This window comes from Gopherus flavomarginatus, chromosome 4 (genome assembly GCF_025201925.1).
Source record: "Gopherus flavomarginatus isolate rGopFla2 chromosome 4, rGopFla2.mat.asm, whole genome shotgun sequence".
In the NCBI taxonomy this organism is placed as follows: domain Eukaryota; kingdom Metazoa; phylum Chordata; order Testudines; family Testudinidae; genus Gopherus; species Gopherus flavomarginatus.
The window spans coordinates 130,714,677-130,741,604 of NC_066620.1; the positions used below are offsets into that span (position 1 = coordinate 130,714,677).

A 26,928-nucleotide genomic window follows, 5' to 3' on the forward strand; every position below is an offset into this window, starting at 1 on the left:
AGAAAAATCATTATATTGAAATGAGCTCACTACTAGTCATTTTTGTCAGCTCCCCACTGATTCACAAGCCTCTTTTTGATTAATTAGAATAATTGTTAAATTTTAAAAATACAATGGACAATAATTACAGACTCTCTTTTATTAAAAATGCCAACTTGGCAAACCTAGCATGATAACTTCTAAAAGACAGTATTCTTGGATATTTGGAGTTGAGCTGTTCATTTCTCTTTTCAGATTTCTGTTATATATCACAATTCTAAGAAGATGATCTTGGTGGTGGACAGACGACATATAAAAAGTGTGGACAATGAAAAGAAAGCAATGCCATTCACTGATATCTACATAGGAGGAGCTCCTTCCGAGATCTTAAAGTCCAGGTTTGTTGACAGCCCAGGTTCCATCAGTACTCATCTGATTGTTGCACAATGGTTTGCAAGAAGGTGTGTTTTACTACCTTTGCTCCTTCATGAAAAACAGCTTCTAAGGCTCCATTTTATTTTTCCTCAGAGCTCTAGGTATAAAGTACTTGGTATTTGTACATTGATTCAAGATGGCTGGCACTCTGCTGCTGGCTGAAATTAGTCATGTGATCCAGAAGAGTCTCAGCAGAGGATAAGAAATTGCAGTACAGTTGGGACAAAAATAAATGTTTAAAGAGTGTATCAAAACATATATATATACACATACACATACAATAAGAAAAGCTAACCCTCCTTCCTTTCAACAAGCGTTCTTCTTTGAGCAAAATGCCTTCTGCTTATGAACACAGATATCATATCTCACTGTCCATCATATTTTCAGATAAAGAGATTTTTTCTACTATAAACCGTAGTTCAAATCTGTCTGTATTTATCTGTGGGCTCAAATGTAGCTGTCCCTGTATCGATGTGCAAAGGTGTGAGGGGAGATCCCAGGGAGCCTCCTCTTTCCCCGGAAGCTATTGGACAAAGGCCAAGCATAGTCCCAATAGGGAGTATAGGTCCTACTTACTAAAACAAGCCAGAGTAGGACCATGAACACCCTCTGCTCCTATTTCAGCAGCAGAAGGAAGATTTGGTTAGATACATTAAGTATGGTACACTTTGTATACTGTGTTGTAATTGAAATCAATATATTTGAAAATGTAGAAAAACATCCACAAATATTTATCATAAATTTAAATTTGTATTCTTTTATAGTTTAACAGTGTGAATAAAATTGCAATTAATCACAACTAATTTTTTTAATCTAGTTAATTTGTTTTGAATTAATCACTTGAGTTAACTGTGATTAATTGACAGTCCTAAAAATTAGATATTTATACAGAGAATGAAAACATCCACAGTTACATTATATACGATAAAAATACAATGGACCAGATTCTGAGGTGGTGTAAACTGGTGTAGCTCCATTGAAGTCGGTTGAGCTACACTGATTTACATCATCTGAGAATCTGGCCCCATAAATATAAACCATCATAATTCAAGGAATAAACCAATCACTGTGACAGAAAGCTAGGAAGAAACTCTCTGTAGGCAGCTAACTCCATAATTTCCCACTATGGGGATTCTGATACCTTCCACTACTAGCCACTGTCAGAGGCAGGATAGCAGACTAGATAGAACACTTCTCTGATTGGTATGGAAATTCCTATGTGCCTGCAAAATATTAGCCAACCATCCTAGCCAATATCTGAATTCAATCTTTATCTTCCATTGACATCTACTTGATTTTCCTGGGGAGATTTACATTTTACTGAATTTGTTACTATGCAACTAGCTAATAGACTTAGGGAAGTAATTTGATTTTTTTCCAAGTAAGTATATTTTCACTCATTCCAGTAGCCTTTTCTTCTGTCAGTTATCTTGTCTTCAAATAGAATGCATTTGGAATCACGTTCATATATTTTATTCTCGCACCATTCTTTTTTCAGCTAGGGATATTTAATTAGACAAGTAGCTATTTGAAGTAACAAATCAAAGGGACTACTCATATGAGTAAGGGTCAGCCCCTTAACCTATTTATTAGGACGTGATCCAACTCCCACAGAAGAAAATGGGAGTTTTCCCCTGACTTCAGTGGAGATTAGATCAGGCACTTTGTTCTTATTATTTAGAAAGTACAAATAATTTCTGATAATCATCCAGACTTGAGCTGGGCTGAACCTCCATATCATTTGAGGTTTATTAGCACAGTCAGTATTTAGTTTACCTGGTGGAAGTTGATATAGGTCATTCTGAAATAGCACCATTATGTGCCAGTAACTGAGTATCTTCTAACACCTTTATGCAAATACCAACTGAAGTTCTGCCTTTATCCACAAATAAAGAGAGGAACAATGGTAAGCTGATTAAGGCACTGCCCTGGGACTAAAGAGATCCTGTTTCATTCCTTGGCTCCACCACAAACTTTCTATGGGACCTTCAGCAAGTCACCTCACCTTTTTTTGTGCCTCAGCTACCTATCTGTCAAATAGGGATGATAATACTTTTCTACCTCCAAAGGGTGTTATGAGGATACATTCAATGATGTTAGGTGCTCAGATACTATTGTGATGAGCACAACAGAAAAATATGCGTGAGAAAGAGTAGTCAATACAGATTGCTGTGCCAGCAATCTCAAACCTGACATGAAGAGAATTACTGAAGGCTATGTTCTGCTCTCATTTACCACCTTGAAACCATTTAATTAAAGACTCATGGATGTAAGTGAGATCAGAATTTGGTCCCAAATCCATTACCTCTGTTAGTATTATTTGTTTTGCCAGCTGAGTCCTGTCTGTTTCCTGAGAGGAAAATGGAATTGCCTATTGGGGCAGTTCATAGAGGAAAAACTGAAACATAACTTTCATAGATTTGTTCATAAGGTAAAAATCAAAACCCCTATTTTTTCTTTCTTAAAAATAGAAATCGTACCACATCCTTTAATTTCAGTTGTTATTTTAAACTTCTCAAGATTTCTCCACATGATTTCTTCAGCATACTCACCTGTTTCCCTCCTTAACATTTATAAGTGTTGATGCATTTTGACCTTTCAGGATATAAAACATGGGGAAATATTTGCTATACATAAAGAGCTCGGATTGGGATTGACTGGGGCAAGAGGTTTGTGTTTTTCAAGTTTTCTGAATGCTTCCTACTAAAGGGGGAAAGTACTTTTGTGAGGATTAGGGTTAGCTAATTGCAATCTGTTTGACATTGTTTTCCAGTAATCTTAGCCCACACCTCACAGTAAATACTGGTTTTAAGGGCTGCATGAAGGGTTTCCAGTTTCAAAAGAAGGATTTCAACTTGTTAGAGGAGCCAGGAACCCTGGGAATCAGTTATGGCTGTCCAGAAGAGTCACTTGTAAGTATAGCACCAGGCATGAGGCCATGGCAAACTCTTGGCAGTGGATCTGACCGTCAACTTGACATTAATTCCAAATAATGGGAAGGAAAAATCTGCAACCCAGGAACTATATTTAACTCATTGATTTTTTAATTGCATACTGAAATGATTCCCAACTTTTATGCTGAATTGCAGTACAAAATAGTCATGTTTTCTCTGATATTTCAAAAGTTGTGATGTCAAGATTCAGTCTGTAATATGTAATGTGCTGTATTCTGAGGGCAGATAGTTCCTCTTTACTCCATTTTTGTTTTGTGAAGTAAAGAGAATATTCTTAGAAAGGGGGTACTTGATAGCAGAGGAGTACAGAAGGCAAATATGAAAAAGAACAGAATTCTAACCCATCTATGGTACTACTTCCCCAGGAGTATTGACAGATGGGCAAATATTTCTAGGCTGAACCTGTTCATGGAAAAAAATCAAAGGGCATTGTGGATAAAGAGGCTTTCCCTCTCTGTGGCTTTTCTTCTTATTGTTGGTTTGTTTCAGTAAGCAGAGTAGCAACCAAGTTTGGAATGTATGATGCCACATGGCAGTCATTTCAACTTGTGCATTAGAACCAATCAGATGAGTCAAAAATGTCAAAGCATTTTCTGTCCAGAAAACCATTCAGGGGTCCACATGAAAACTCCAAAGAAGAAAAAATTGTCCTTGGAACGTCTGGGTCAGTTCTCCCCTTGCTTTCACCGATACAACTACAACCTCATCAAATTTAATGGGATGGTATTGGTACAAATGACCCTCCATCTTGCATCATTCTGTTCAATATAATAGAAACCTGGTATATCTAGATAATTTACATGGCCTTGATTCTGCAAGTGGACCTCTACACCAATGCAAAGCCCCACTGAAATCAGTAGGACTTTGTGCTGGAGCAGAAATCTGTGTTTGTGGAACTCATTACAGAATTAGGGTGGATATCACCTTAAGCAGGGGGAACCTATAGCTTTGTTACATACTCTTGTCAGTATTTATTTTCATATTTTCACTGAGAAACATTGATACAGAGTCCTTATGGGCCAGGGAATGTAGGCAAGGGGGGAAATCACTGTTTATTCAGGGATTCATTCTATTTAGGACCTTCACTTCCCCTGAGTTCAACTGGCTTTGAATGAGGCCCGTAGTCTCTGAAGAAATAGAGAACAATTTGACTTACATTCTTTAAAAAAAATCTAAGAGATTGTTCGGAACCAACAGGAAAGGGATAGATACTAAGACAGTAAATATCATAATGATTCTATATAAATCCATGGAACGGCCACACCTGGAATACTGTATGCAGTTCTTGTTGCCCCATCTCAAAAAAGATATATTAGAATTGGAAAAGTTACAGACGAGGGCAACAAAAATGACTAAGATATGGAACAGCTTCTCTATGAAGAGAGATTAAAAAGATGGACTTTTCAGCTTGGAAAAGAGATGACTAAGGGACAATATGATTAAGGTCTATAGAATAATGAATGGCATAGAGAAAGTGAATAAGGAAGTTTTATTTACTCTTTCAAACAACAGACGGGGTTGATTTCACCCAATGAACTTAACAGGCAGCAGGTTTAAAACAGAAAAAAAAAGGAAGTACTTCTTCAAACAATGCAGTCAACTTGTGGAACTTGTGGCCAGGGGATGTTGTGAAAGGCAAAACTATAATTGGGTTAAAAAAAATTAGCTAAATTCATGGAGGATTGGTCATTCAATGGCTATTAGCCAAGTTGGTCAGGGACGGAACCCCAAGCTCTGAGTGTCCCTAGCCTCTGACTGCCAGAAGCTGGGAGTGGACGACAGGGGATGGATTACTCAATGATTGCCTGTTCTGTTCATTCCCACTGAATCACCTGGCATTAGCTACTATTGGAAGACAGGATACTGGGCTAGATGGACCATTGGTCTGACCCAGTATGGCTGTTCTTATGTTCTTACTTTCTTAATGTTTTCACAACATACCACTCCATTTAGATCAGTTTAAACCTAGGGGACAAGTCTGAATTTTTCATATGAAAATTGGTCCAGCTGAATCTGAAGAAAAAGGGAGGCTTCTATTGCTATTGTTTATTATTGTTAATAATACTTCCTGTAGCACACTTGTGACTTTGTTGACTTGGCATGCAGATGTCCCGCAGAGCATATTTCAATGGAGAAAGCTACATTTCCTCCAGCCAAAAAATGTCACTCTTCGATGAGTTTGAAGGCGGCTTCAACTTCCGAACTTTGCAGCCCAATGGGCTGCTATTCCATTATGCTGAAGGAGTGAGTATGCTTTTTTTTTTTAATATACTGGCACTATGGAGAATTTCATGATCATTTCCTGCTTCATTTCTTAAAAACAAAAAACAATCCACAATTTAGAAATACCTCTTGGTGGGCTAATTTTCATGTTCTACACCCAGTGGAGTAAATCCTTCAGTCTTTATTTGGGAAAAATCCCATTGACATCAAAGGGATTTTTGTCTAACTAAAGATTACAGGATTTGACCCTATGCATATAACTGTACTCAACACAGTGTGTATAGTACAAATGTAGCTTGTGTCTCATTCTGTGTTTATGCTACATCTAGCACAATAGGGCTGCAATCCTGATTTGAGCACCTAGGTCCTACCACAACATAAATAACACTGGTCTACAATTTTTGAGAAGTCGTCTGCTTCAGAGATAAAACGTGATATTTATTATATATTTTGATGTGCTGAATTCAAATATGACAATTAAAACAACTGATTGGCTACTGTTTCTAAGATATTTAATTTTTTACATTTTATGTCTATGTATATTGTGTAGATAGTAGAGTTTTAATCATAAATTGTAAACCTAGGTCTTTTCATGTGTTTATGGTTGCTTTACATGATAATATTTCACCTCTCCTGTTTATGTAACACTTTAAAAATCAGCAAAAGAGTTATATAAATAAAATGTATTATGAAACAAAAGGCAAAAAACTATTATGTACATAGTTTAGTCCTATTCAGTGGCTACTCGGCGCTTCTTGGCTTGTCTCTTGTATTCATTAAATGGAGCATCTCTTGTCACTGTCCAGCAATAGTCTGCAAGCATTGATGGGCTCCATTTGCCCTGATAGCCTGCCAGGAGATTCCACGGCTGTAGTCTGGAGCCCAACAGCTCTGCCTTACTCTTGGGTAGTTCCAAATCCCTGACAAGGTCATTCAGTTCACCTTGTGTTAAGAGGTGTGGTTCAGAGGAGGAGGATGGGAAAAAATGTGAGTCCTGTGACATTGATGGTTCAGGACCAGAAGTTTCATCCTCTTCCTCTTCCTCGTCTGACTCAAATGAGAATGATTCTGGTGCATCAGGAACTGGCAGTCCTTCTCCGTGGGGTACTGGGCGTATAGCTGATGGAATGTTTGGATAATGCACAGTCCACTTTTTCTTCTTTGACACACCTTTCTCAACTGGAGGCACTATGCAGAAGTAACAATTGCTGGTATGATCTGTTGGCTCTCTCCAAATCATTGGCACTGCAAAAGGCATAGATTTCCTTTTCCTGTTCAACCACTGGTGAAGATTTGTTGCACAAGTGTTGCAGCATATGTGTGGGGCCCACCTCTTGTCCTGATCTCCAATTTTGCAGCCAAAAGAAAGGTGATAGGCTTTCTTAACCAGAGTGGTTATACTACGCTTTTGTGATGCAAAAGTCACTTCACCACAAACATAGCAGAAGTTATCTGCACTGTTCACACAAGTACGAGGCATCTCTGCTCACTTTGGCTAAACAGAAATGTGTCCTTTTGCAAAATCAAACACTGACAAATAAGAGAGCACGACACTGTATGGTTTCTAGAGCTGATATAGGGCAATTTGTTCAGCAGAGTGATGTAAGCTTCGTTATGATTGCATCATCCATGACTTCTAGGAATAACATGATGCAGTTCATATCATGTATGACGCAATACCAGCTTCAGATTGCATCATTCATTGTTTAGCCTAAAAAGCAAGTACTGTCCAAACCCAGTCATAGATTTATTCATAGATCCAGTCAAAGATGTATTTTAGTCATTTCTGGTTTAAATTGAGATCCCTTCCCTTTATAACTCACTTATCCTCCGCCATTCCCAAGTCAAGGGTTGTATATACTGACCCAATAGCATATCTTGAAAACTAGAGCCAATCAACAATTTTAAGCATCATTTTCGTTCTCAGTGACCCAGAATTAGTAAAGTTGGACTACATTTATTTCAGAAGCATTTTGGCTGTAGAGCAGTGTAATAGTAATAATAATGGCAATATTCACTTCCCAGGGAAATACACTGGAAGGGAAGATGAAGCAGATAACTCCTTGAGTTTAAATTGGTGGAGCAACAGTCTGACCCCTCCTCAAGTGACACAAATTGGCCAAAAAGTTGGCTTCATCCCCAGCTGGTGTAGATTCCCCTATCCCATCCCCCACCATAGGATGCCTGTGTGGTAAGAGGGTGCAGTGCTGGAAAGGCCCCTTGCAGCCATGAGCAGCCAAGCTGCTCTAACTGCTCTCCTCTGCAGTGCGCAATGGAAGGAAGCATGGGGCTTAAACTCACCTACAAGTGGATAAGTGAGCATAAGTAGTTCTAAGAAAGAGTCCCCTGCAGTCAACCAGGCTAACCAACACTTTCTTACCCATCACTTCTGATTTTGGCCCAAAGGATTAAGACCCTAATCTTGTGAGATGCCAAGTATCCTCTCCTCCAATAGGAGTTCGGATACTTAGCTTCTCCCAAGATCAAACTGTATGAGCCTTAAAAGCAAATAGTATGGATGCCTGTTTCAGTGGAATTGATACATTATCCCTGCTGTTTGGGGCTGCAGTCCCGAATGCCTCACTCCCACAGTAAATTATATCTCTAGACAATTGTGAATTAAGAAATAGGTCTAAGCAAAGTTCATATATGCAGTCTGACTGGGGGGAAAGGAACATAAATATGCTGGGCTGACCAGCTATTCCATAGTACTGTAGAAGAGAAACCCAGAATCACAAATTGAACGTAAACACCATAAATTGCTGAACTGATGGAGCCTGTACCATAGATAAGGGGGAAATAATCAGGTACCAGACCTCAGAGATTTAAAGGGTAACATTAATATAAAGAGAAATCTCACTTCTCACCTGACCTGCTCTGCACACAGTTAAAACCGAGAGGGAAATGGCAATAATACACATCTGAAAAGCAAAAGGGGAAAATAAATATTACAGGAAAACCACATGACTTTTAAAGCTTACTGTAATTATTCCTGCTCCTGAAACAAGTTTTTCTTTGTGTTTCAGCCAGATATGTTCTCCATTTCTATGATTGATGGTGCTGTGGTTTTAAATGCTATGGGAACTGAAGTTCAGTCAAAAGAGACACGCTACAATGATGGCAAAACCCATTTTATCATTACCTCTGTCTCACAAGAAAGGTAAAGCTGACCAATATCTTTGATTCTACCACATATAGTATATGATATGTACCTCTTTTATGTACATAATGTCTTTTAATGTTATTTTTGCAAAGCAGAGATTTTAAAGCCCCTACTTTAGGAGCTTTTCTCACAGCATGCCCTATTTCAAGAGATTATCACTTCTTTACTTAAAAAACACAAGCCCAAAATCCAAATGGCTGAATCATGGCGTGGAGTTGGAAGGGTCTTTTTACTAACATTTTGAAAAAAATATTCTTGTAAATTTTTGTATTGACTTTTTTTGTACTCACCTGTAAAAGTGCCTTAAAAAAACTAACGTGATTAATTCTTCAGAAGGGCTGATTGCTTTGCCTAGATAAAACAAAGTAAAAACTTAAATTAACCAAGGTATCTTTACTCAAAGTCATTATATAGCTATATGGGGAAACGTTCATATTTTTAGCATTGACAAAAACATGCTAGATTTCTGATGGCAGCAGTGAGTGAGTCAACACATCCACTTTTTATAAATCTTAAAACATTTTCCTTGAAGGTTTTATTTCATCATTGTACTTTAAGTCAAAAAAAATATTTTGTAATTTGAAAGCCAAATTATCCAAAAGTCTTCCTCCAGGTCTTCATATGTGCATATGCAACTCTGCGAGAGGAAATCATTCCACACATACTTTCTGTGCTCTCGCCTGCAAAGTTTTCGTGCATTAAGTGGAGGTTTTCATGTGTGATCTCTGTAATTTATTATGGCATTTAAGAAAAATTGTTCTCAAAATTACATGTGTGCACAGGTCACATTTTGAAACTTTAGCCCTGAAATGGTCATCATGAGGACTGACATACTGCAATGAGCATTTTGACCTCAGGATCTGTCATACCAGATCAGAACCTAGGTCTGTTTGATTCAGTATTCTTTTTTTGATATTGACCAATATCTATAATTGGCAGAATTTGATTTTTTTTATAATTTTGACATAATAGCAATGTTTATTTTACGCACCTTTTTATTTTTATCAATTTAAACGTTCACAGTTTTGGAAAATTATGGAGGGTCAGACTATGGTGGGATCAGACAACAATTATTTAATGATAATCAACACTGAGATTCAAAAAGTTTTATAACCACTGAAACACAAACTGTCAACATCACATGTCAAAATATACAAAGTAAAAAGTCTTAAACCAAATTCTAATAAGTTCTCAAGCAGCCTTTTTCTTACTTTGTCTATCTGTAAATTGCAATTATTATAGATGAACATTTTTTAGTCGGTTTGTCTGTGCATGGTGAAATCAACGCTTTTTAACATTTACCAATAAATATCTAACCCTTCCAGTCCTGAATCAGATGCTCCAAATATAGGCAGTCTGTCATTAAAAAGGTGAAATCTTTCCTGACTGCTGCTGCAATTAGTTTATATGCTGCAGAATGAGATCTGATTACCCTTAAGCAATACAATATCATCTTAAATACCAAAATGATATGATGTCTGTATGGTATCTCACTTTCCCATATAGTGTTCCATCCTTTCACTAGTGATCAATTAGTTTATTTAGTCTTAGCCATAGTGTACTGTTGCTTTCTGAATATCAGGAGTATCTCAAAGATCTCACTGGAGCTTTTGGTTATTGGACTCCAAGCTACCACACTGGCTAATACCACTGCCATTTATTACATAGCTGGAAGGAAATAGGTTGTCTTCTGATATTGCCATTTAGGGAATCAGACGCTGAGTTCAGCATTATGGGAACACACTGTGTAATAACTCTGAATAAACTCTTTCAAAATCAGTTTCTGAAAAGGAAAATTTCTCTTTGCAGATATGAGCTAATAGTAGATGACAAAAAACATAGCAAAAAGAATCCAGCTAGAGACAAAACAGAGCAAAAGCCTGCAAGTGCCAAGAAGTTCTACTTTGGTGGCTCTCCCATCAGTACTCAATATGCCAATTTCACTGGGTGTATAAGCAATGCCTACTTCATCAGGTATGTAACATCCACAACAGTACACATCAAACAGTCTGTGTCTGACAACACAGAAAATAAAAACCAATGAGAACTGATTATTTTCACAATGAAATATTTTACCTTATTTTGTGGGGTTACCCAATGTATACAAATGCCTTTTTCTTTAATTTACTATGAAATGCCTCAGAACTGCACTTCGACATTAAAAAACTGTTGAAGTGGAAATAACTATGGAGGTAACTCAGCCATTACCATACCTGCTAATTCCTTTGGTGCAATGTATAATTTGCAGAATAATTTACATTTGTATAATGTAATTTACAGCTCTACCTTTGTAATAAAAGGATATAACAGTGTCTCACAAAGCCTCAGAGCTAGGAGTTTGGTCTTGTTGAAATGGTTTGGCTTTGTGGATCTAAATCTTTTGCAAAATGTTCCTATTTAGATTTTTTTTCTGAAATGCATTGCTGGTTAATGGTGCCGGACTGAGAGTCCTGCAGACTGAAATCCTTTGTTTAGGAATAGCACAGATATAAGACAGGCAGAAGCTGTGCAAGCTGCACATATTGTCCGACCACTGTGCTAGCCTCGAAGGACCATCTGTGTGTGGGTGAGAGGGTTGTTCATCCTCTCTGCTGAGACTGCCAAGAAGGATACCAACTAATGCCAGCTCGAAGAGTGTTTTGTGATGTGTGTGCCCACCCACTAGTAACTATGAACTTAAATGCAGTCAGATTTATTTTCCAAAAATCAGATTATCAAGACGGTGATTCATACAGGGAACTTGGACTGATGTGTATATCAGTTAGAACAAGATTGCCTCTTGCCCTGCACTAGCCACCCACCACAAGTCACAGTCCAAGGAGGGGACAGAACAGAACAGAACAGCTACTCCTCTTCCTGCACTGTTAGGAAAAGGTAGAACTTCAGCTCCATTTCCCCCATACATGTCTGCTCACCTGAGAAATGTGCAGAGCAGAATTGGTCCTTCGCAGATTGCTTCCCCAATGGAGCAAGGTCAGTTTGCTTCTGGGTCAGCACAGCTATGCACTCCCCTTATTCTGGGCAAAATGTTATATATACAATCAGCCCAACTTTTTTCCCATGATTTGAAATCACAGACCTCTCTAAAATTTCACTTGTAATAAGAAGATCTCTCTGGTTGTTCTGGTGATAACAAGTGAAAAAGTTATATATTTTATACTAGTTTAATTTGGATATTTTAATTATTTTTCAATTCTATTTTTAAAAAGCTATTTTTGCTACACCTCAGTCAGTTATTCTTAACATTATCCCCCCTTTGAAACACAGGTTGGATCGAGAGGTTGAAGTGGAAGATTTCCAGCGGTACCCTGAGAAGATCCAAACTTCTCTTTATGGATGCCCTGTTGACTCCCCTCCAGTTGCCCTTCTCCATAAGAAAGGAAAGAACTCTTCAAAAGCCAAAGGAAGCCATAATAAAAAAGTTAGCACTAACTGACTTGTGACTATTCTGAAATCAATTTACAGTTTGCCGAAATCCACATATACTGCCTCATGATCCTAGGCTGGCCAGATTGTTGTGGTTCCAAGACACATCTGAAAAATAACAGAGGATGGGACTTGGCCCCTTTGAATATTTCATAATTTCCAACAAATGGTCTCATTTTTCAGATTCCAAGATTCATCAAAGACTTTTTTCATTATAGTTTCACCCATTTTTAAAGGAAACTTTTAAAATGCTCTACCAGATACTGACACTTTTACCTGCTAATGAAAATGACTTCTTTATGCCTAGCCCAATGGTTTATCTGGGGAAAGGAGATATACCAAAAGATGTAGTAAAAGTCAGAGATCATCGTAGTATTATAGTAGTTATAGATGGGAAAGAACATGTCAAATCCAACCCTCTGCAAGTTCTCCCAACAATAACTTAGATACTAAACTGAAACTACAGTTGATCTCTTAGCCAAAGGATCAAAAAGGTGTCAGTTATATAATTTGCTAGTTTTTGTTTGGGGTTGTTACCGTGTTTGGGTTTTTTGGTTTGTTTGTTTGATTTTATAACAAAAATAAAAGGACAATCCACTGTAAATTTTCTACTGCTGGACATTTACAGGGCAGCATTTGCCTCAGCTTCAGGGAACAGTCATATCATTCTTTCCTAGTTAGTAGAATTGGAAAACAAAATTTCTGAGGTCTCCTAAAAAGTGTGATAGAAAGTTCCCTCTCCTGTTTCCTCTTTTAGTCTTAAGGCAGTGAAGGCAGTGAGCTAATTTTTGCTCTCAGCTACATATGCAACTCCACCTAGTATAAACAACTTGCATCGATGTAAATGAGTGTTAACCTTAATCCAGTATTCTGAGATTGAGGTCCTATGCTATGCTGAACTGCAGCAGAGCTCACATCCTTAAAAGGGGGGAAGACTGCCACAAGGGGCTCAGGCTGGCAAATTCATAAGATCTGAATTGCCATTATATGTTGGCTAAGCAGTTAAAAATTCTGTGTTTCTCTGCATCAGTGGTGGGCATGGAGCTGAAAATTGAATACAATAGAATTATTTGGGAATAGATATATTGATTAGATTTGGAACAACTCTAGATACTTTTATAAGCAATGCAAAATATTACTTGCCAGTTGGTAAACAGTATTGTCTCTGCTCATCATACACACCCACTTTAAACACTTGTTTAATGGCTTTCTTTGTATGAAGGTGGGAAGAGAAAAAGAAAGAACCTCAAAGGCAACTGGCCTCAAAAATTTAGATCAAGAAATGAGTGTGCAAAGAGACCCTGACTGCCAGTTGTCCAAGAACCCCACGGCAATTGAACATGCAAACCAGTTTGGAGGAATAGCAAACAGCCGGCAAGAGTTTGACCACATACCAAAGAATTTCAGTGACAGGTAAAGCATCACATAGTGACCTGAGAAATAAAAACCATTTACTCTCAGAGAAAAAGAGCCACAGAAACAAACAAACAAAGAACTTGGAACTAACAAGATGTACTTGCTGCCATTACCTTGGTTATTGTGCTTATATCCTGTATCCCTTTCATGGGCTCTTCATCTGCTTTGTATCTGGAGAAATTGTGCTTTCCTAACTGCTTGTATGGCACCTATTGCAATTTGGATGCTAGTGCAATAATAATATATTAAATCTCCAAGCAAACGAGCTGCATCCCTCTGATATCACAATGCAAAAAGTCTTAGGCCAAAGCCTGCAGTCCTGACTCAATCAATACTCAGCAAAAATGCCCATTTACTTCTATAGGAGTCTAGCCTGAGTCAGAAATGCAGGATTTGACTCAATATTAATACTATTACAATATTATCTCTTTACATAATGCACTCCCTCCAAAAGCACATGTCCAACCACAGACTATATCACAGTCTCCCTCTGCACACATAAGCAATAATGATATCAGGGAGAATTGCAAGGCCTGAAATGAATGTATTTATATAACAATCACTCCCCCAGCCACTGAAGTACAGTCACCTCTTGGGTGAAACATGGCAGCTGTCTAGAAGCACTGCATGGTGGATTAGCACATGAAGCAACGGATACCATGTCCTATTCATACAGCAGTGGAATTGTAGGTAATGAAGGTAATTCCCTATATAGTGTTAGTTCAGTCTGCATGGCAAGGATATTTAATGCTCATACTCTCACAGAAAACGCTATATGATAGTCCAGGGGTCAGCAACCTTTCAGAAGTGGTGTGCTGAGTCTTCATTTATTCACTCTAATTTAAGGTTTTGCATGCCGGTCATACATTTTAACGTTTTTAGAAGGTCTCTTTCTATAAGTCTATAATATATAACTAAACTATTGTTGTATATAAAGTAAATAAGGTTTTTAAAATGTTTAAGAAGTTTAACTTAAAATTAAATTAAAATGCAGAGCTCCCCGGACCAGTGGCCAGGACCTAGGCAGTGTGAGTGCCAATGAAAATCAGCTCGCGTGCCACCTTCGGCACATGTGCCATAGGTTGCCTACCCCTGTGATAGTCTATGACCACAAGGGATCAGGATCTTGGTTTAATGTTTATGCAGAAACCATCAGATTCAAAAACACAGTGGTCCCTAAACATACTGGGGCACTGGTTCAGAGGGAAGAATGGCATTTACTGAATCACAATGAAGCCATTGAATTTGGTTTACTTCTGTATTTTACAAACAACTATTGCAACCTTGATGTTGAAGTTCAAAATGTAGTACATGTGAGACAGACAATAACAAAAGGGAACCCAAATTCTTTTCCTCCCTAATTCTGCATTTGTTTATGTATTTATAAAAAATTAACATGGAAGTCATAGGTTTCATGATTTTAATGTGAATTAAAAATACCCATGACTTTGACATTTTAAAATATATCCTTGTGGGCAAGTGTATATGATATTAAGCATTTCAACAAATCTGACAGAAAATCCTGAGCGGTGCCAAGCTAACCCTTGGACTAAATGAGAAGTGCGAGAGAGCGGGAACTCAGCACTACCAGTGCTGTAACACACAGGACCGGACTAGTGAACACTCAGGTCTCCACTATACTAAGTCACCCAAGCTTGCCATATTGGGAGCCCTAGTGTAGATGACATTTTAAGCATTGTGGCAATTACACCTTCTATTTTAATACTGCGGGGATGTGGCAGGCATGGTCCACTCCGGCCTCTTTCCAACCAAACAATTCGGAGACTTTCTTCAGGTGAAACACACAGTGATTTATTTATAAAATTCATGTCCACCACCTTTGCAGATTGTACAGCAGCTTTACGAATATCCTGGAACTCTAAAGCTTCTGACCCAAGCAGAGGAGAGATCTCCTGTGGCCTTGGCTCTATTAGCCTACAGCTCTTCCCCTTTCTTGCCCCCTTTTCATACTTTCTTCCTGTACCTTGGTCCCTTCGAGTTAATGAGGTAATTAGCTTTAAACTCTCTCCCGCCTAGCCTCAATCTATCAATTTGGCACAGTTCCCCATATTCCGGTGTGTGCAGGGCAACTAATTGAAGCTGCAGGGATCAGAGTGCTGGATTAGCTGCTGTAGCCCACCACTCTGTCACAGCATGTAAGAAATGTGTAGATACTTCTTTGTGATTGATCTGTATTGATTTTATTCACTCCTTAGGATTTGGTTTTGGTTTTCAAAAGACGAGTTCTTTATGAGATGGATTTTCCTCTGCTTGGTATCAGTTCTGCCTTCTATTCAAACAACCATATAGACTGTACATCTAAAAGATAATTTGCATAAACATGGAATACATTCTCTGCCATAAGGGGACAGGTCTCAATTCTCCTTCTCTGCATGGTGACTTCAATCACATCTGCTCTGTTACTAAAATGACGTTTTTATTTGACAGATCACAGTTTTCCATTAGTTTGAAAACTCACTCATCTCATGGAATGATCTTTTATGCATCTGATCAAAAGGAAAACAACTTCATCACCCTTTTTGTTGCCCATGGCCGGCTGATTTTTATGTTTAATGTTGGTCATCAGAAGCTAAGGATTAAAAGCCAAGAGAAGTACAATGATGGGCTTTGGCATAATGTAAGTTGAAGAAAGTGATTGATGTTATGATGATGATATGATATGATACATGCATCAGGAAACCATAGTGGAGAATCTTCTTATCTGACAATTCATTTCCATGGGGATGTCAGTCTTTGTCCATAACCACATACACTTGCCTATATGCTGAGAAATTTCTGCTAACATTTTAAAATCCACTCTGTAGATCTGAGTATTTTGCCAAGTCATTAACTGGGGCTAAGGAGTTTAGTCAGTTACAGTAATCCGTCAAGTGGAAGAGGCAGAGGTGATCAGAACAGTGAGGCCAAGCAAGGTTTGGAAAGGCTTAGAACTGGGAGAGAAGGCTGTGTGATCTGAAGCAGTATTGAGGCAAAGGAGCTGGGAGGGTAGTGAGGGCACCTTAAATGTGAACTATATATGTAATATAAGATATATATGTATGTGTAAATATATTCTTTGCACTGTTGTAGCCATGCTGGTCCTGGAATATTAGAGAGACAAGGTGGGTGAGGTCCAAAAAAAGATATTACCTCACTAGCCTTGTCTCTGTAAATATCTTGGCTATATACAATGTTCTATTTTGTTTAACAAAATGTTAAGACTTTCATTGCCAGCCTTTTATATGTGGGAGGAGACAGTTGTCCAACAGAGAAGATTAACAGTTTAAATACAGCCAGTGTGCAGCCAGCTTGTAAATTTTGAATCAGACAACGTTCTCTAATACCCTGCTGCTATCTCATGTTCTTATCTTCTTCTGCTATACAGTTATGTTTCCTCAGCAGTTTCATTATCATCTGCTTCAATAGTTAAAATTGTCGCTGAATACATTTTCTCCCTTTCAAGGTGATATTTGTTCGGGAAAAAACTACTGGTCGTTTGATAATTGATGGTCTCCGAGTATTGGAAGAAAGTCTTCCTTCTGTTGATAATACATGGCAAGTCAGTGGACCACTTTATATAGGGGGTGTGGCTCCAGGAAAAGCTGTAAAAAATATCCAGGTAAAATAGACACATATTATATCTGAAATTACTAATGTACATTTTGGCCTCGATCCTCAGGTGTGGCTGAAGACCCCACAGGACAAATCTGGGGCAGAGGTGAAAGGTGGGTTTAAGCCACCACTGTGTTCCTGAATCCTGGGCTGGTGATGTACTGGGCTGGATCCGTGGCAAAACCTAAAACAGCCAGGTGATCATTATGGCAGTCAAGGATCACCGAGCACCACAGAAGTAGCAGTCACACCCCTTTCCTCTGGTCATGCCCATTATGCAGGCTGAATGGAAAAGATGGCATAGGAATCATTCTGCCAGCTCTGCATCACTGGAAGAGCCCTCTAAAATGGGACAATCCCTCTCACATGGCTATTTAAACTGACTTTAGAGCTGCTTTGAATCTGCAGAGTGGTTCAAAGATGCTTCTCCACAGACAAGGATTAGGACTTACTTATTTTCCTTCTAAAGAAGTTACCCAGCAAAACCGCACTACTTGATAGTAGAGTTACACCAGGGAGGTGCTGCTAACATTTTAACAAGAGGCTCCCACAAAAATTATTCCCATTTGCCTACAATAAACTCTACGTACAATACAAAGAATGTGTGTGCTTCCAGGGGTGAGGGAATAGGGAAATTTTGTTTTGCCATTTATTCAAATCTGCTTCCTCATAAACAAAAAAAAAAAAGGAATAAGACAGTGCAATCTGGCAAAAATGCATCACCCCAGCCGATTCAGTGGCAAAAGAACCAAATGTGCTACAATACCCTGAGAACTCTTTTCAGCATGATTATAACCAGATTATTTGTCTGTTTTGTCTAATCTAATCTAATTTCTATGGCCCCCATCACCATTGTATCTGAGAGCCTTCTTAACACTGTAAAAACTAAAGATATCAATAACGCCCTCCTTCACTTTCTTCCTTCTCAGATGGTAATAAAATAGCTTGGCTTTGAGGATTTTTGTATTTGTTTCTTTTAGTAATTTGGGTAGGAGGGTGTGTGGTGGATGTGTAGGTGAGTATAGACCTTACTAAGGGAAAGCTAAGATAAAAACATTCATGGTGTTGATTGTTAGTCACAGCAATAAAGAATAATGGCCTGTGATATAAATGTAAATTATGAAGGTTTTAAGCAGGCAGTGATTTTCACTTTTGTTGTCTCTGATACCTGAGAGCTTTACATAGCTACATGAAGGCCAAGAGTCTGCCCTACATATTGGAGACACATTGGAGGGTGCTGAAGAGCAAAAACTTAACAAAGCAAAACCCAAAGCAAGAAGGATTCCTCCTGTGGAATCCTTAGGTGCACATACCAAGGTAGTAGCTCTGCCATACATGGAGAGTGTAGCCCTGTCCTCACCCAGAGGCAAGAGGGTGCAGCTGGAGCCCTGCTGCTGTGCTCCATCTATTCTTTGTTTTCCAAAGCTCAGAGAAAGTCATGAGAGCATAAGTTAGCTCTTATCTGAGGTTGCTCTAACTGACACCAGGGGATAGGCAGGACCCAGAGTAAGAGGAGCACAAAGGTAGTTTAAAGTCCCTTCCCATACCTCTACCCCTCCCTGTTCCCTGCCTAGTGCAGAAATGGTGCAACAGAGAAACAGAGGTCTACAATTCATAAACAACCCCAGCTGGAGCTCTGAATCAAAAGGGAAAGACAAAAGATTTATTTTCCTTCCAAGAGTATTTCACTTAATAATCACTCACTTTGTTTCCTCAGATTAACTCAGTCTACAGTTTTAATGGTTGTCTCAGCAATTTACAGCTCAACGGAAGATCAATCACTTCTGCTTCTCAGACATTCAGTGTGACTCCTTGCTTTGAAGGGCCATCAGAAGCAGGAACATACTTTTCATCAGAAGGAGGATATGTAATTCTTGGTAATGTGCGACTGAACAAATGTATCCAATAATAAGACTTCACATGTGGATGAGAGAGTTGGGTACCTATCTAGTTGCAGATTTTTTTTAATTTAATCATCACTATGCAGGGAGTCATGAGACATCAGTTCAACAATATATCCTTTACCTAATGTTGGTGTGGAGGATATCAGTATGTAAAAAATTATATTTTACAAGTTAACTAATGTCAAATTTCTTTCCACTATGGGGAAGTGGAGTCAATGGAGCTAAAACAATCCACACCAGCTGAGGATCTGCCTCTGAATTTTTAATTTCTTTCCACTATGGGGAAGTGGAGTCAATGGAGCTAAAACAATCCACACCAGCTGAGGATCTGCCTCTGAATTTTTAAGTGACAAAATAATATTTAACTCAAAAGGCATATAAAAAGATTTCCTGTATGTCATGAAGTGGGTTAGCAGTATGTATAACAAAATTGTTTAAGTTATTTAAGGCTATGAAACAGTATTCTGTTCTGGGAAGTGTCTTATGGACAAATTGTGCCAATAGGCACTAGGCAAGCAGAGGATGAAGCTGGGCCACAACACCTCAAGAGAATAGTAGGAGAGATTGCTGACTGTTTCTGATCCGCTCCACAGCCTGCCTCAGGAGGATGGGGTTAGTGCTACTGAATCCTGCAGTATCTACTCAGGCAAAACTCCCACTGCCTGAGGTTATGTCTACACTGCAGCCTACGTTGGCAAAATGTATGTCACTCAGGGGTCTGAATATTCCACCCTGGAGCAATATAAGTTACACCGACATAAGCACTCGTGTGCCCTGTGCTATGTCAGTGGGAGAGCTTCGCGGAGGTGGGTTTTTATGCAAAGGGGAGAGCTCTCTCCCATCGGAATAGAGCATCTTCACCAGACACGCTCCAGAGGTACAGTTGTATCAGTACAGCTATGCTGCTGCAGCATTGTACGCATAGACATGGCCTGAGTTAGAACTGCAGAATTTCACGCCAAGTCAGTTTCACACGAGGAGGCTGCATGAGGTGAAGCTTATGCCCTGGGGGCGAAATTGCCTAGAACAACTCAATTTTCTGCTTTCCCTTTTGCTGTTAAAAAGTATCTTCAAGACTAAAATATTTGTGACGATATTAAAACCAGAAGCTGTATGCTGCAATGTAGTAGATGTCCAGTTTCACAATTAATCTGGGTATAGAAATAACATTGTGTGATTACTCTCTTTTCTCCCCTCAGATGAATCCTTCAGTTTAGGCCTGAAATTTGAAGTTGTTTTTGAAATACGCCCCCGAAGCAGTTCGGGAATCCTAATGCATGGTCACAGTGTGAATGGGGAGTACCTGAATATGCACATGAAACAAGGACAGGTATGAGGAAGGTCACATTTTCTTAACTGTTATGCCTCGTTCCCTCTACAATGTACTTGGATTCAGTGCTATATGCAGCTTTTGTCTAACAAACTTACTATTCCTTGAATCTTCTTTCTCTCCTAAATATATTACCCCATTAAACAAGAAGAGGTTAAGCACAACCCAGATACTTCTATTAATGTACATAAATATTTATCAGTCAATATCAAATCAACTTACTTTACTGGCAACAACAATTAATATTTAATGTCCAGATGAAAGGGAAGAGGAACACTGACACTCTTCCATCTGCATATTAAAAATGTATAACAGTTACAAGGAAGGTGACTTGATTTCATTTTCTTGGTGAGTTAATACATTTTTATTTACTGCATTTTAAAAGAGACATCTGAGTTGTGCTCATCCTTTTTTAGCAGACACGTTGAGGGGGTGCTCCCACGACTCTTGGGCTGATAATCAGAGCCCCCCACCCAGGCTTCTGGAAAACTATAAATTGAAATCAGTGGGCTTGAGATTAAGTCTCCAAACAGTTGTTGCTTGTTGTTTGTATTACAGTAACACCCGGAGACCCCAACCAAAACTGGGGTTATATAGTGCTAAATGCAATATATACACATAATAAGAGAGGCTCCTAGACAGACAAATGTTTGGAGAAAGAAAGAATAATTTCTCCCACTTTTAAGATGGGAAACTGAGGCATGGAGGATAGAGCTGTAACAAGTTTTGATCTTTATAAATTAACAGGGGACATTAACCTCTGAGCCTTTTGCAGCTGCATATGATGTCGCTGTCATGGCACTGCTAACATATGGATCTATTCATGACTGGTCCAGTGTGATCTTTACTATGCATATAATATAGATGGGAGTCACAGATGAGATGGGGTAGGGAAAGGCATAGGTGACCCTCACCAAAATGGTCCTGCAGTTACCTCCTTAGCAAATGGCTATATTCTTCTGATGTGATTTTCTTTAAGCACATAATCAATGCTCTCGTTTGAGAATTGCTTTCTGTTTCGTTTATTGACAGACACTTCTACAGCAGATAAACCAGAATGGCCAGCCCTTTTCACTTACTTTTAAACCATCACCCATCTTAGTTCACCACCATCAGCTCACCTGACCACTTGATTAGGCCAGTAGACCCTTTCCCCAAGCCTTTTGAGTTCGATTTTGCTAGTGAAGCCCATAAACTTGGCCAAGGCCTAGGGGAAGCAAACGGAGGATCAAGCTTATTGCAGTTTCTTATGTTGGTACTCTCCAGAGAAAAATAAAAATGTTCCCTAATTATCACTGGCATTTCCTCTACAATGAAAGTTGAGTGATTTCTTTTAATCATTTTCAGTGGACAACCTGTGAATATTATATGTGTACATCTACACTGCAATGGAGGTTTAATTTCCAGCTCAGGTAGACATACATACGCTAGCTTTGATTGAGCTAGTGCACTAAAAATAGCAGTGTGACCACAGCTGCTCAGGCTAGCTGCCCACATACAGTCCCATCCAAGAACTTAGGTATGTACTCAGGAAGTTAGCCTGAGCCACTGCCCATGCCACCATGCTATACTGTTATTTCAGTGTACTAGATCGATCAAAGCTAGCACATGTACGTCTACCTGAGCTGCAAATACACCTCCAGTTGCAGTGCAGACATATCCTAAGGGCCAATTTCTGGACCTTTGCACAGCTCGAGTAAATGGGCTGTATGTGCATGAGTTGTGAGTCCTCCAAAGGAATCTTGCAGTCTGCCACAGACAGAGCTGCTCCACAACTGCTATTGCAATCTGTATGGGAAAAGATGGGCTTGCAATTAAGGCACTGGACTCAGAAGAATTGGGTTCAGTTCCTAGCTCTGCCACAGATGTCCTTTGTGATCTTAGACAGTTCGCTCGAGCTCTCTATGCCTCGATTCCCCATCTATACAATGGAAAGAACAATACTTCTTTTCTCCTACCCTTTGTCTGTCTTCTCTGTTTAGATTGTAGGCTCTTCAGGGTAGGGACTATCGCTTACTAATTGTTTGTGTAGTAGTAAGCACTAAGTAATACAAAAATAAGGCAGCAGTTCTGAAAATCTGAGTGAAATTGGCCGAGGTAGATTCTTTTTTAACAAAGGGTAAAAAACAAAACAAAAATCTTTCTCTGTGTTCAGAACACAAATGTTGCCAAAACTGCTGAAATTAGAAGCTTGAAATGTGGTTCATTTTAAAGATCTCTTAAGAATTAGCGTAAAGGAAAATGGTTCAAATCACTTTTAAAGTTATAAATGTTTAAAGTGGGAACCTAGCATTAGTGCAAGGACAGGTGAAAAAAAAAGGGGGGGGAGTGATGGGCGGGGAATAAAAAAAGATTTTACAGTATGAATTACATTGTCTTTTTCCCCAGGTGATAGTGAAACTGAATAACGGAATCAGAGACTTTTCAACCTCAGTTACACCAAAACAAAGTCTCTGTGATGGCATGTGGCACAGAATTGCAGGTGAGTAAATCTCAGATCTTACCACTGTGAAGGGTGGTGGAACCTGATCCTCCCTCCATGGTTGTCCATTCTCATGGGCCAGAGGAGAGGGAATAGGGATCATGCCTTCAACTCCTCACTAGCTTTGGGATGAAAGGTCCCCAAAGCAAATTGACATGAAAGAAGCAGTCCATGCCCAAGGACAGTAGCGCGTCCTGGACCTGCAGTCTACAAGCCAAGGGAGGCTTACACAAGGGCCAATCTAGCCCATACTGTACAGCAGATCAAATAGACATCTTCAGATACCATACAAAACATAAATGATATATTTTATCATTAGAGCTCTTTTTGACAAGATTTTGCTTTGCATTCTAGTTATTAGAGCCTCTAATGTGGTGCAGCTGGATGTGGACTCTGAGGTAAACCATGTAGTAGGACCTCTAAATCCAAAAGCAGTTGACCAGAAGGAGCCTGTGTTTGTTGGAGGTGTGCCAGGTAAGACTTGTCAGCATTGTTATAACTTTGTACCCAAATGCCAACACAGTTTAAAACAGAAACAGAAACGTTTAGTTTTCTTCTAGATAGTGAAAATCACCCTTCCTCTGTGCTCTCTGTTTTCCTCACGAAATCCCAAATTTTGAAGAACTGACCTAATAGTAAAATTTGACGGCTTAGGAAGAGGTGAAAGAACAGTTTTCCACCAGAAAATATTGGTTTGATGGAATCTAAACATTCCAGGCAGTTGGGGAGATAGTTGGGGAACCACCTGGGCATCTGGAGAGCTGGCTTGCTGGCCCCATAAAACAAAAAATTGCAGTTCCAATTTTTTTGTTCCAATTTGTAATGATTTTGGGAGAGGGGGGCAGGGGGAGGGAAGAAGAGGGGATGTGGAAATTTCTATGGGACAGAAATTCCAATTCCCGTATAGCTTTAGTCTCCAGGTCTTGTGTTGCTAGGCTCCTTCCAAGCAACAACTGCCTTGAACATTGAATATACAACATGAAATTCTTATTCTGTCCATATCCAATGCACAGATGTCTGTTAATGTGACTTTGTGACTCAGACCATCTGTGTAATGTGGGCCAAGATTACTATATTTACTTTCATTATTCAGTACTCTATTTACTTTCATTATTCAGTACTCTGTTGTGCTTTCATATGCAAACTGTAGTCATCAGGATGTAATCTGACTTTTAAATCACTTTCTGTAAAATCTGCATTTCTCTTTGGTAGCATTATTTCTCTGTGCCATGAATGTCAATCAAGAATAGCATTAACAATACAATTATATTATTATATTCCTTATCTTAGATTAGTAGTTTAACAGTGTGAAGCTCTCATTCATCCCACACTATGAGGGGGAGGGAATGAGTTGGAAGGGAACCACAGCTTTGTGCACAAGCTTGCTCACTCTTTAATTCTAAACTGGAATTTTCTTAGAACTTCTAAACAATTATCATAAAAACTACCCTGATAAGTAATAAAATGTGGTAATTGTGAATGCTGTTTTGGCCTGTGATAACAGAACTTTATAATTCTGCATTAGCTATAAAATACTAAAGAGACATTACATATGGACTCCATGATATTATTCTCATCTTGGAACAGAAGTATCCAATATTGAACTTCACTACAACAAACAAAGCATAAAACTGAATGTAGATATAGTATTGTAAACAGATAACACATTTGCCCTTATGTGTCTGTTTTGTTTGGTTATATTTAGTTATATCACATGAAATTACAAAATTAGACTCAGATCTACAGAGGGACTTAGACACCCAATGCCCAAATTTAAGGCCCTAAACTGCAGTACTAGGCAGACTGATTAGCTCTCAAGAATCACTTATCTTGCAGTTGCTAGAGCTGATCAGAAAACTTCCATCCAGACAAATTTTGTTTTAAAATTTTGATTAAAAATGAGGGGAATATTTTTCCACTTTCTGACCAGCTGTAATAATCATGATACTAAATCAGGCAGTTTCACAAACCATGATTGATTGATAACCCCATACAAAACCATACAGTAGAATTAGGCTTATTCCAGTTTTCTTGTTGTATTGACTATACCCAAGATATATCATAGGGTGCCCTAATGAATAGAACACTGCACTGGGACTCAGAATACCTGGTGTCTAGTCACCGTTCTGCCAGTGGCCATTTGGGCGAGTTGCCTCACCTCTCTAGGTCTCAGTTTCCCCATCCATAAAATGGCGTTAATGACGCTAACCCTCCTTGGTAATCTGCTTTGAGACCTACTGATGGAAAGAGCTATAAAAAAGGTAAGTATTGTTATTAATACTGTTTTACTGATTTGGGGTCTCTTTTAAAATCTATCTGCAAAATAAAAATATTTGAGATTGCCTGTTTGTACCAGAGAGCCAGATTTGGTCCCTTGGAATTTTGCTAAAACTTGAGCTGGTCTTACTCAAAACCCTGGTTTTGGTAAAAGAAGTTTTTTCATAAATGATTTTGATTTTTTTAAATAATTTCAGTAAAAAATATCCTGAACCATGTTTCAAGAAACAGAAAATGGGTCAATTTCAAACCTGCAATACAGAAACAACTTCAAAATATTTTTAAAATCATTTCCCCAGTTTTCAGCCAGCTTTATTTAAAATTGTTGTAAATGGTACTTCTGTCGTCATTTGTTCTAATTCTCCTTTTTCTTTGGTTCTTCCAGAGTCCCTTCTAACGTCCAGCCTGACCACACGCAACTCCTTCACTGGCTGCATTCGTAACTTTGTGATTGATGGAAAGCCAGTGAGTTTCAGTAAAGCAGCTCTGGTCAGTGGTGCTGTGAGCATCAACACATGTCCAACAGCCTGATACTGCACAGCAGCAACACTGCAAACTTCTTTACAGAACTGAAGGAAAAAAACAAGCAAAAGAAACCATGTTCTATTCCATTACTGCTGCTGGGGGAAAATGAAAATATATCATCCATGGGCTTTATATGATAAAGCAGTTATGCTTAGGGTCACTCACTTGAAATTTCTATGTGTGCAAACAAAAGACATGAAGAATAAACAGAAATGTTATTTCTACAATTCTCTTACTAAACCACAAGAACAAGTTTCACAATTCTTACAGTATCTTTGTAGCAAGCCCTATCACGCTGTCAATGAAATTGCTGATGGATTACAGAATAAAGGCAAATGATTTTAAATATGTTGCTTTCCAGAGAGACCTTAAATCATTTCATTCCACACCATACAAATGCCCTGGGTCACCAACTTTGGTTTAACTTGAAAAGAATTGCAAATATGCATTAAAGAATAAAGCTAGATAATAGACTTACTGTGTAAATCACTGTGTGCAAGATTGTTTTAAATGGAGCTCATTTATTCTTTGCTCAGCTAAAATGGGAGTATGCTGACCGTGGAATTTTTGGAAACAGTAGAAAAATTAGAACCCATTTCTTTCCACTTCCAGATTAATTTGTGGAACCCTTTTGTAGTGATTTTCCCATCTGACACCACGTAATAGTTTGAATCCTAGCATGAGGTGAAGCAGGACTTACTGTTTTTAATATACATAATAGTTTTACATACACAAAACAATTTTAGGACAAACTGCCTCACATAGGAAGCAGAGTGTGGGTGCACGTGTGTGTGTAAGGACTGATTGAAATTTTCAAAATTTAAAGTTTTTTATTACATTTTTCATCTAAATTTTAATATATCCAATATACACATATAAATATACAAAGATCCAGGACCTGATTATAGTGGTATAACAAGTAATTTCACTGACTTCAGCAGAATTACTCCTGATCTACACTTGTGTAAACCAGAGAAGAATCAATCCCAAAGCATCTGGAGAAACACCATCACACAAGTGTAATACTCACCCCTTGTGAGATCATTGGTGTGTGTGCTATGCTAACCTTTCTCTGACACAGTACTTGGTAGCACATCCAGTGGGGCCACTACTCAGAGGCAAGAAGGAAAAGTACCGCAGTTGCTGGACCTAGCGTAATCTAGTGCATCATGGACAGGGCTGGTGCAACCATTTAGGCGACC

At 38.7% G+C, this 26,928-nt stretch overlaps 1 protein-coding gene across 1 annotated transcript in view; it reads left to right on the forward strand.

Annotated features, from left to right (window-relative positions):
- Window positions 1–26,074, forward strand: part of LAMA4 (laminin subunit alpha 4) — a 132,008-nt gene extending 105,934 nt beyond the window's left edge. Inside the window, exons 25-38 of the mRNA XM_050949407.1 lie at window positions 235–377; window positions 3,188–3,326; window positions 5,475–5,612; window positions 8,618–8,751; window positions 10,564–10,728; window positions 12,022–12,175; window positions 13,403–13,593; window positions 16,045–16,234; window positions 17,060–17,215; window positions 18,926–19,085; window positions 20,312–20,442; window positions 22,831–22,924; window positions 23,279–23,398; window positions 25,587–26,074. Coding sequence (XP_050805364.1) covers window positions 235–377; window positions 3,188–3,326; window positions 5,475–5,612; window positions 8,618–8,751; window positions 10,564–10,728; window positions 12,022–12,175; window positions 13,403–13,593; window positions 16,045–16,234; window positions 17,060–17,215; window positions 18,926–19,085; window positions 20,312–20,442; window positions 22,831–22,924; window positions 23,279–23,398; window positions 25,587–25,732 — 2,061 coding nt within the window. The 3' untranslated portion in view covers window positions 25,733–26,074. The remainder of the gene's footprint in view (window positions 1–234; window positions 378–3,187; window positions 3,327–5,474; window positions 5,613–8,617; window positions 8,752–10,563; window positions 10,729–12,021; window positions 12,176–13,402; window positions 13,594–16,044; window positions 16,235–17,059; window positions 17,216–18,925; window positions 19,086–20,311; window positions 20,443–22,830; window positions 22,925–23,278; window positions 23,399–25,586) is intronic.
- The last annotated feature ends 854 nt before the right edge of the window (window positions 26,075–26,928 follow it).